The sequence below is a fragment of the Schistocerca gregaria genome, chromosome 5, assembly GCF_023897955.1.
Source record: "Schistocerca gregaria isolate iqSchGreg1 chromosome 5, iqSchGreg1.2, whole genome shotgun sequence".
Classification (NCBI taxonomy): domain Eukaryota; kingdom Metazoa; phylum Arthropoda; class Insecta; order Orthoptera; family Acrididae; genus Schistocerca; species Schistocerca gregaria.
The window spans coordinates 399,032,205-399,043,682 of NC_064924.1; the positions used below are offsets into that span (position 1 = coordinate 399,032,205).

Sequence of the window (11,478 nt, forward strand, 5' to 3'; positions counted from 1 at the left end):
AACATGTGGGGCGTCCAATCTCGTAAACATCATTCACCTTTTGCGACCTCGCAGTCAAGAGATTCCTTGTCAGAGCCAATATGGCTGCTGCCCCTACATAGACGTAATCTGTCATTGCGAATTACTCAAATTTATATTTATGTTATTTGCTACAACACATGTTGCATGTCAGTTAGGACGAGTTTTCCTTTAGTGTCCCTAGATTTTAGCTGAGATTCTTTGTTTTTTTTGTTATTTACATTTAAACAGTGATTTAGCCTTATTTGCTACTAATTATTATTAAACTTGATGAAATCTTTGGGAAACAACTACAACGATATGAGGCCCCTACACTAATAATACTGAAGGATGAAGGTAGAAGAATGACACACAGCAACAAGGAAAATGCAGAAACCAAGGCAAAAGCATTTAACAAACTTCTGAATAGCGAGGAACCCAAAGAACCTTTACAAATCAAAATAAATGCCACAATAAAAACCAAACCTAACAAACTAGACCCTCCAGCTTTCCAAGGAGTAGAAAAAATTATTAAAGAACAAAAAAATTATAAGGCACGTGGAGAAGATCAGGTTTTTTTTTAAATGTGGAAGTATGCAAGTGACACAGTCAAGACCTCCTTACACATAGCTCTAACAAAAATTTGGGTAACAGAACGATTCCCCGAACATTGGACCACAGCTATCATCCACCCACTACACAAAAAGGGAGATAAGAGCAACCCAGACAAATACAGAGGAATCTCTCTCCTAGATTGCACAAAATTCTATTCAAGATCCTATATGAAAGAATCAAGGAGCAATTAGAGCAGGAGTTAGGGGAATATCAAGGAGGTTTCGGACCATGGAGAAGCTGTGCAGAGCAGACAATTAGTGTAAAATTGATTATGGCATACTACAAGAAACGGAACAAACCTCTGGCAATAACATATGTAGATTTTAAGAAGGCATATGAGTGTCTCCACAGACCTTCAGTATTAAAAATTTTATGAAATCTAGAACTCCATCCAAAACTAATTAAAATAATACAACTTACTCTAACCAATAACAAATCAAAAGTGAAGTATAGAGGAGAAATTTCGGAAACATTCCTCATAAAAAAAGGCTTAAGACAAGGTGACTGCCTATCACCATTACTGTTCAACTGTGCATTGGAATACATAATGAGAGATTGGTACAAGGACAATCCAAAGATGATAAAAATTGGAAGTGCAAAAGATGATATTAGCTTAAACTGCTTGGGATTCGCTGATGAACTTGCTCTCCTAGCCAACACCGTTCAAAAGCCAGGCAACAAGTGAAATCACTACAAGAAGTAGCAGAGAAAGTAGGCCTTAGAATATCATTTGAAAAAACGGAGATTATGCTAACTGATCCATCACTTTCAAGCAAAATAACAACAGAAGAACAGGAAATCAAAATTGTTGATAAATTTAAATATTTAGGCGAAATAATAACATACAATCTAAATGAGAAGCCATCATGGCAGAATAGAATAAAAAAACTGAACTACGCAAATTACATTACCAAAACTACATACAACAAAAGAAACCTATCTAAGATGCAAAATTAAAACACTATAAAACAGTTGTTGTTGTTGTTGTTGTTGTGGTCTTCAGTCCTGAGACTGGTTTGATGCAGCTCTCCATGCTAATCTATCCTGTGCAAGCTCCTTCATCTCCCAGTACCTACTGCAACCTACATCCTTCTGAATCTGCTTAGTGTATTCATCTCTTGGTCTCCCTCTGCGATTTTTACCCTCCACGCTGCCCTCCAATGCTAAATTTGTGATCCTTTGATGCCTCAGGACATGTCCTACCAAGTCAAGTTGTGCCACAAACTTCTCTTTTCCCCAATCCTATTCAATACCTCCTCATTAGTTACGTGATCTACCCACCTAATCTTCAACATATACACAACCAGAAATAACGTATGCAGCTGAAAGTATCTTCAAAACAACTAATACAGCAGAAATTGACAGAATACTAAAAATAGAAAGAAGAGTAAGTAGGACATGTATAAATAAAAAGTATAAAATAAATGGACATTGGACTATAGCATCAAATGAAACAGTGTATAAGAAAATAGAACTAGTTATGAGCACGATCAGAAAGAAACGCATCTGATTCTTTGGACATCTGATGAGAACAGAATTAGTAAAAAAATAATACAAAAATTGCGGAATAGCAAGAGCGACATTAAATGGATAACAGAAATAAAGGAAGATATAAAAGAACTCCAAATTACAGTAGATGACCTAAAAAACAAGATAGAGAAAACCAGAATACTTCAAGACCTGGAAACCAGACTACAAATAAAAATCAATAACAGGAGTACAGGAAGAGTGGTCTCAGATGAAGAAAGAAAGAAAATATCTGAAAGACTGAAGAAATATTGGGCAGACAGAAGAGCAAAACACCTTTCATATAAGAATAGACTCTGATAATTATATTACCTAAATATCATATTAAGTTATTGTTGAGCCAAATTGTATCCCTGTGTAACAAGTTGCTTACAACTTTGTATTTTTGACTAGAGTGGTCCAATGAAGGCCATAAAATAAATAATCTAAAACTTGATGAAAGTACATGGCTATAGACAGCTACAGTGGCCTACTACCTATACTACCACTACCTTTACTGAATTGTAATTTACTTTGGGCTAAAGTATGGTTTTACTTCTCGGATTGACATTCTGATTCACAATTCAAAATGTATTACATTGATAAAAATTATGGAATTGTACTTGGATAGAACTGTTAAAGCGCTATTTGTGAATATTTATTTCTTTCAAATCAGTTAAGGTGTTTAGAATTTATTAATTTTTAATTTATCAAGTCAATAGGTATCCAGTCTTACATCTACAGTGTCTTTAGTACTATTTTTAATAAGAGGTTGCTTAGACACACCTTTGAATACCATTTGTACCTCTCATTTTATGTTTTTGCCTAACCAGTAACTGTAATGTTTGGATGTGAAACGGATTTTCGGCCACTGACTCCGAGCCTTGGCTGTGCTTCACACTACCAGCACACTGCAACGGCCAAATAGCCAGGTTTTATCTAGTGGCAGTAACCTTCCAGACTACCTGTGTCGTCCTGTTAGTCAACTTGCTTCATGGCCTCTCGTTTCCACCAATTGCAAAAGGTTGGAGTGTCGTTTGCTATTCCATTCGCTACCTCCTCACTTGTGAAAACAGCGCGGCTAGCCACACCTGCCCGTAAGGGTGACCATATACAGGCCGACTGGTCATCCAAGCTGCTCGCCAAATGGATCTGCCCTGACCCAATCGCCTGTATATGGATGAAAGTTCGCAGTTGGATCCATGATGTAGGTGCATTGGTTAACCAGCGAACTGCTGCTTAAGGCCTCCTCACACAGACTCACAGGTTCACTGACCCACTCTCTGAGTGGACAGCCCTGATCCACTCGCCTATATGAGGTCAATGGAGTCATGGTTGAGTCTGTGGTTCGCCATTTCCTCCAGCGAGCTTCTCCCTGCTTATCCCGACCGCTATCTACGAGCCCACACTTCATCAGCACAGATAGCCAGGTTCTGCCAAGAGCTCACCGATGTACACACACAGTCGGGCAGATCGCAGCTATGTTTGGCGAGCAGCTTGACCGACCCGTCGGGCTGTGAATAGGTGCCTTCACCCGCATTGCTACCTGCCAAAACATATACTGTCAGCAGTTGCAGCCATATTGGCTTGAGACAGTTGATTGTGACAGTTGGTCGTGGTTGGATGTATGGTTGTATGAGCGGCGTGTCAGTGGCAGCCTTAGGCGATTGAAACTGTTTGGGTGACGGTTTTGTGGACTTGGTAAAATTTTGTGCAGGAGCTCTTAAAACTTAGAAAAGTTTCGGTAGTTAGTCGTTGCCTCTAAGTGTGAGCAGCTACAACGTCTGGACTCAAAAATATTGCAGTCGATATCCATGTGAACTGTAGTATTTGTGCACAATTGCATTTGAACCTGTAAATTTTTACGCGTTACTGTCTTGGGCTCACTGTGTGCAGAGGAATTTGGAGCTTTAAAACTTTTTGATAGTTAGCTTCAAGAACTTTGATATTGAAAGTAATGTTCTGTGCCATACTTAGTACTTTCATAATGAAGCGGGACTCAGCCCGTCGTTGCGTTTCTTCCACGATCTTAAAGGTTTTGTAATTTTTTTATTTCTAAACATTAACTAGCTGGTGTACAAAAAATTTCTATGTTTCGCCATTGACCACAATTCTATCTGCAATTAACAATTATTAAGAAGTTAACAGAACTATTTGTTGGGTAATAAGATAGGCATTTGACTGTTCCCTATAGTCAAAAAGGCATAAGAAGATCCCTAACAGCTCCCAGCACTGTAGGCAGCTTTCAAGAAGCACTAATGGCTGTGGGCGAAACAAAAGCCGTCTACAGAGTTGTGACAACAAGTAGATGTTGCCTTAGAAACATTTACAAAATCGCGTTACGTTACTGGTTGAGGTTCACCCATGAAGCTGCTGCACTTAGCCCACTGCAGTTGTCAGCGATCAACTAAAGCCGCTCAATTACACTACTGGCCATTACAACTGCTACACCAAGAAGAAATGCAGATGATAAAGGAGTATTCATTGGACAAACATATTATACTAGAACTGACATGTGATTACATTTTCACGCAATTTGGGTGCATAGATCCTGAGAAATCATTACCCAGAACAACCACCTCTGGCCGTAATAACGGCCTTGATACGCCTGGGCATTGAGTCAAACAGAGCTTGGATGTCTTGTACAGGTACAGCTGCCCATGCTGCTTCAACACGATACCACAGTTCAACAAGAGTAGTGACCGGCGTATCGTGAAGAGCCAGTTGCTCGGCCGCCATTGACCAGACGTTTTCAATTGGTGAGAGATCTGGAGAGATCTGCAACATGCGGTCGTGCATTATCCTGCTGAAATGTAGGGTTTCGCACGGATCGAATGTAGGGGAGAGCACGGGTCGTAACACATCTGAAATGTAACCTCCACTGTTCAAAGTGCCGTCAATGCGAACAAGAGGTGACCGAAACGTGTAACCAATGGCACCCCATACCATCACGCCGGGTGATATGCCCGTATGGCGTTGACGAATACACGCTTCCAATGTGCGTTCACCGCGACGTCACCAAACACGGATGTGACCATCACGATGCTGTCAACAGAACCTGGATTCATCCGAATAGTTCCAATGGCTCTGAACACTATGGGACTTAACATTTAAGGTCACCAGTCCCCTAGAACTTAGAACTACTTAAACCTACGTCTACATCTACATGACTACTTTGCAATTCACATTTAAGTGCTTGGCAGAGGGTTCATCGAACCACAATCATACTATCTCTCTACCATTCCACTCCCGAACAGCGCGGGAAAAACGAACACCTAAACTTTCCTGTTCGAGCTCTGATTTCTCTTATTTTATTTTGATGATCATTCCTACCTATGTAGGTTGGGCTCAACAAAATATTTTCCCATTCGGAAGAGAGAATTGGTGAAATTTCGTAAATAGATCTCGCCGCGGCGAAAAATGTCTTTGCTTTAATGACTTCCATCCCAACTCGCGTATCATATCTGCCACACACTCTCCCCTATTACGTGATAATACAAAACGAGCTGCCCTTTTTTGCACCCTTTCGATGTCCTCCGTCAATCCCACCTGGTAATGATCTCACACCGCGCAGCAATATTCTAACAGAGGACGAACGAGTGTAGTGTAAGCTGTCTCTTTAGCGGACTTCTTGCATCTTCTAAGTGTCCTGCGAATGAAACGCTACCTTTGGCTCGCCTTCCCCACAATATTTTCTAAGAGGTCTTTCCAACTGAAGTAGTTCATAATTTTAATACCCAGGTACTTAGTTGAATTGACAGCCTTGAGAATTGTACTATTTATCAAGTAATCGAATTCCAACTGATTTCTTTTGGAACTCATGTGGATCACCTCACACTTTTCGCTATTTAGCGTCAACTGCCACCTGACACACCATACAGCAATCTTTTCTAAATCGCTTTTCAACTGATACAGGTCTTCGGTTGACCTTACTAGACGGTAAATTACAGCATCATCTGCGAGCAACCTAAGAGAACTGCTCAGATTGTCACCCAGGTCATTTATATAGATCAGAACAGCAGAGGTCCCAGGACGCTTCCCTGGGGAACACCTGATATCACTTCAGTTTTACTCGATGATTTGCCGTCTATTGCTACGAACTGCGACCTTCCTGACAAGAAATCACGAATCCAGTCGCACAACTGAGACGATACCCCATAGGCCCGCAGCTTGATTAGAAGTAGCTTGTGAGGAACCTAAGGACATTACACAAATTCATGCCCGATGTGGGATTCGGACCTGCGACCGTCGGGCGGTTCCGGACTGAAGCGCCTAGAACCGCTCGGCCACCGCGGCCGGCAATTCAGCCGAAAAAATGACGTTTTGCCACTCGTGCACCCAGGTTCGTCGTTGAGTACACCATCACAGGCGCTCCTGTCTGTGATGCAGCGTCAAGGGTAACCGCATCCATGGTCTCCGAGCTGATAGCCCATGTTGCTGCAAACGTCGTCGAACTGTTCGTACAGATGGTTCTTGTCTTGCAAACATCCCCTTCTGTTGACTCAAGGATCGAGACGTGGCTGCACGAACCGTTACAGCCACGCGGATAAGATGCCTGTCATCTCGACTGCTAATGATACGAGGCCGTTGGGATCCAGCACGGCGTTCCGTATTACCCTCCTGAACTCACCGATTCACATTCCGCTAACAGTCATTGGATCTCGACCAACGCGAGCAGCAGTGTCATGATACGATAAACCGCAATCGCGATAGGCTACAATCCGACCTTTATCGAAGTCGGAAACGTGGTGGTACGCATTTCTCCTCCTTACACGAGGCATCACAGCAACGTTTCACCAGGCAACGCCGGTCAGCTTCTGTTTGTGTATGAGAAATCGGTTGGAAACTTTCCTCATGTCAGCACGTTGTAGGTGTCGCCACCGGCGTTAACCTTGTGTATATGGTCTGAAAAGTTAATCATTTGCATATCACAGCATCTTATTCCTGTCGGTTAAATTTCGCGTCTGTAGCACGTCATCTTCGTGGCGTAGCAATTGTAACGGCCAGTAGTTTATATACATCAATGTAGGGAACAAAATTTAAATCGGCTACGCGTCTGAACCCATTGATTTGCCAGGACACTAAAGATATTGAAGAGAGGCAAGTACTTTCCAGCCTATCCTACGTCAGTTAGGGAAGCTAACCGCAAAACACAGGGATACACAATAAGACACTATACATGGGCAAAAGGTGTATTTATTCTTGCTACATTTTGAAGATATAAACAGATTTCTCATATCATGAATCATTTAGATGTCACATAGACAACATGAATGAAAAAGCAAATAGCATGAGCTCAACAATAAGAGAGAGGAATTGAAATGCTGTGACGGGCTCTATAGAAACATCGCAGGCAATAGAGGCATGAAACAAGAATTAGTATAAGCAGCTGTAAAACTTTTCTGGCCTATGATATTACACAGATAATTCACAAAAGCTGAAAATTTGGAGACAGTGGTGCAAATAAAACACAAATTACTACGATTACAACACATTTTTCTAAACCTCTGTATAACAGAGTTGAGCAAATGGAGAACAGACTGCCTGTGTCTGGTGCAAGCTAAAATACCAAATTATTTTCCGAAATGAGGCAAAGAAAATCAAACGGTACTAGCCTCATTGCTAACACTGTACTGGGAACTGAAATCTTTTACTTTGTGTTCCATCATGCTCTACATATTGGTGGCAGATTGTCACTATGGCCCAATCATCATTCAGATGACTCAGCACTCCTTATTATCCTCATTCAAACATTGAAAATTCTACAACCCAAGGTTTCACAGCGGGTATTTACAGCCTTCATAATGTAACTATGAGTATTAGCCTGTTGTCTAAGGCGTTCCGTTTACTAGTGTTACAGACATCATGAGAGGCTATATATATTTCGTTCGCTCAGCAATTCCAAATGTTTAGATGTAACTCCGCAATGCCCAGATATACAGGATGTTACAAAAAGGTACGCCCAAACTTTCAGAAAACATTCCTCACACACAAATATGTTATGTGGACGTGTGTCCGGAAACGCTTACTTTCTATGTTAGAGCTCATTTTATTACTTCTCTTCAAATCACGTTAATCATGGAATGGAAACACACAGCAACAGAACGTACCAGCGTGACTTCAAACACTTCGTTACAGGAAATGTTCAAAATGTCCTCCGTTAGCGAGGATACACGCATCCACCCTCCGTCGCATGGAATCCCTGATGCGTTGATGCAGCCCTGGAGAATGGCGTATTGTATCACAGCCGTCCACAATACGAGCACGAAGAGTCTACATTTGGTACCGGGGTTGCGTAAACAAGAGCTTTCAAATGCCCCCATAAATGAAAGTTAAGAGGGTTGAGGTCAGGAGAGTGTGGAGGCCATGGAACTGGTCCGCCTCTACCAAACCATCGGTCGCCGAATCTGTTGTTGAGAAGTGTACGAACACTTCGACTGAAATGTGCAGGAGCTCCATCGTGCATGAACCACACGTTGTGTCGTACTTGTAAAGGCACATGTTCTAGCAGCACAGGTAGAGTATCCCGTATGAAATTATGATATCGTACAGTACATACTGACGAAACTAAAATGAGCTCTAACATGGAAATGAAGCGTTTCCGGACACATTTCCACATAACATCTTTTCTTTTTTTGTGTGTGAGGAATGTTTCCTGAGAGTTTGGCCGTACCTTTTTGTAACACCCTGTAGATGTCATCCGATAGGTGTCAAAGCTCACGTGTTGTAAAAGAGTTGGTGTCATCAGCTATATTCAGCTCAAGGCATATAATTTGTTTAATTTCAGTCCTTTTCTGCTAAATTTGTTCCTGTGGCTTCGAATTGCTGTGGTCTCCTTGTATATCCACGAGTATTAATGATTGAGCTTTTATTGCAGAATTAGGGATCAAAATTGGTGGCTGTGTGGTATCAAGGTAAGATCCTGACAAACAGATATGTTACACCACGGCTTAATGCCCATGTAACATGTAACTAAAATCACCAAGGTTGAAAATAATTTCGTCAACTGTCTCCTGCAATTCCAAGGCACAATGTGTGTAACACAATGTTAACGCTGTCCGGAAATGTAATTTTAATGTGATGTGAGCATTCGTTGAGAGGATCGTCAGCGAAAGACAAAAAATATGAGTACAAAAACATGAAACAAACAGTATCACTGAGTGTCCATTAAACATATTTTGTAGTGAACCGAATAACTTGATCAAGTCAAGTAATCATTTCTGCGCACTAGCTGGCTGCTTTCAAATCATGTTATATGAACGACGACTATGAGTACAAATGTGAAGGCCAGATATCACGAAGACACTGCCCATATGTATACTTCCTATTACTCCGGTACCATGTCCGTCCGCAGAAATTTCTTTTAGTAGGGGCGACATTTTAAAAGTAATATTTTTTCTGTAATTAATTCGGAGACTTCGAAAATGTATTGAGGCCCAATAAATGTATCTGACAGAAGATACACAAAGCTTATTGTAAGCTAAATGACTCATAATCTTCCACTCAATTTGTGCCAGTACAGAATATTATACTCAAGATAGAATACTTCCCTAACCAAAACGTAAGCAAATTTCATTATTACGAACAAAATGCGTCTTTTAATATTATTAATAAATACATAAAAATAAAAAAATTTGTGTTAATAATCTTAATAACATCCTCACGTGATTCAGTCAACCTGATCGGATGACCTAGGAAATCAAGTTAGAAAACTGTCTCGAAAGAGATTTCTTCTATTCATACATCAATAGCTTTGGGTTGTACTGCAAATTTGTAAAAAAAAAAAGTGCTGTAGATACAAAGAACTAAGGAAAAAATCCTTCTGGATATCATCAAAAATAACGAGAAAAACATAGGTCTGATCAAAAGTCTTCATAGTGGATAAATAGGATATAACTTTAAAAACGCCCATACAACTTTGTTGCCATCTACAACGCTTTGCTTTTAAGATGCCTCACTTCTTACCTTGTTAATGGATGTATAACATTATTTTATGCATTCTACTTTTTAATATTGGCAGTCATAATTAAAGTTCAACAAAATGTCTTTTGAAAGTTACATTTTGGAGTTTTTTTGTTTTTTTTTTTTTTTTTGTAAAGAGTAACCCACGATCAGATTCAGCTAGAGGGAATGTAGGGTACATCACCAACGCTAAGTATACGGTTTAATAAAATCACGGAATGTCAGTTCTATAAGTACGTGAGAACTCTGCAATGAACTAACAGTTTTGTATGCTAGATCCCCAGAAGGGCCCTTCCCCAGAGGGCGGCCATGTCTGTAACCCAGAAGTTTAGACGTATTCGACGAAACACAACGCACTTTTGCTGAAATTCCTTACAACTTCCAATATTTATGTAAAAGTAAACAACGAGCAATAACTATAAGAAAATATTGTTTCTTAGTTTAAGACTAATGGACGCTAACAACCACACCACCAGCAACCAACTCAATCAGTGACTGGCAGCACCATAAATATAAAATTCTGAAAGCTGAACTGTATTACTGAGTTATTTCTTACCAAGTCAAATACATTGCAAAAATAGTACACATTTCTGTTACGCATATAGCCACGACACGGAATACAATACTGCATTCAGCTTTAGAAATACGTTTCTAGTTTTTTTATTTGTATTTTCAGATTGATGTAGAATGTGCTGCGCTTATAAATAAAATACTCACGTTTTCGAAGTGTCTGCCGAACGAAAAGCCACAGCATATCCAAAATAGCTGGCGTCACTGGAAATAACAGTCTGTGCATCTGATGGAAATGTTACGGCATGCTGTTCATCTAAATTAAATGACAGAACGCCACGAACAAAGATCAACAGTATCAGTTGTTTCGCCGGCATTTTAGACACATCGTTTGAAATGTTCTCGCACATGGCGCGCCGAGCACGAGACTGAAGCAGCGGGCTCGCTGTTCGGCTGATTATCTCTTGATACCTGCCACTTTATCTGTTTACAACGCCGTCTTTCAGTGAATCGGCGGCTGTACTCACCTTCTGAGAGCCGGTCTGTGCGTAAAATGATCGAACTTAACCAGTATACAGGGTGTTGATAGTGCTCTGGGTAAAGTTACAAAACGCCTGGTACGAAGTTGTAAATAAAAACAGCAGATGAGTAGTGTAAGGAGAAGAGCGCTGACTTTTCTCAAAGCAGATGTTTTATTTCCCATATACGTTGTCATCTGTAAGTACACTGCCTCGCAAAAAAAGTGAACCAGCTTAAGGCAGAGGAGGAAACAACATAGAACTTCATGGGTTGACAGGTTTACGATGATATTTCAGTAATTACAAAATGGAGTCAAGTTTACAAAGAACCTGGAGTATCAAGAATGAGACTTTCACTCTGCAGCAGAGT

The 11,478-nt window shown here is 40.5% G+C and overlaps 1 protein-coding gene across 1 annotated transcript in view; it reads right to left on the minus strand.

Annotated features, from left to right (window-relative positions):
* The window catches only part of LOC126272606 (integrin alpha-PS4-like), a 493,607-nt gene extending 482,604 nt beyond the window's left edge, over positions 1 to 11,003 (minus strand). The window contains exon 1 of the mRNA XM_049975549.1: positions 10,798 to 11,003. Within this exon, the coding sequence (XP_049831506.1) occupies positions 10,798 to 11,000 (203 nt within the window). The 5' untranslated portion in view covers positions 11,001 to 11,003. The remainder of the gene's footprint in view (positions 1 to 10,797) is intronic.
* Positions 11,004 to 11,478: the final 475 nt, after the last annotated feature.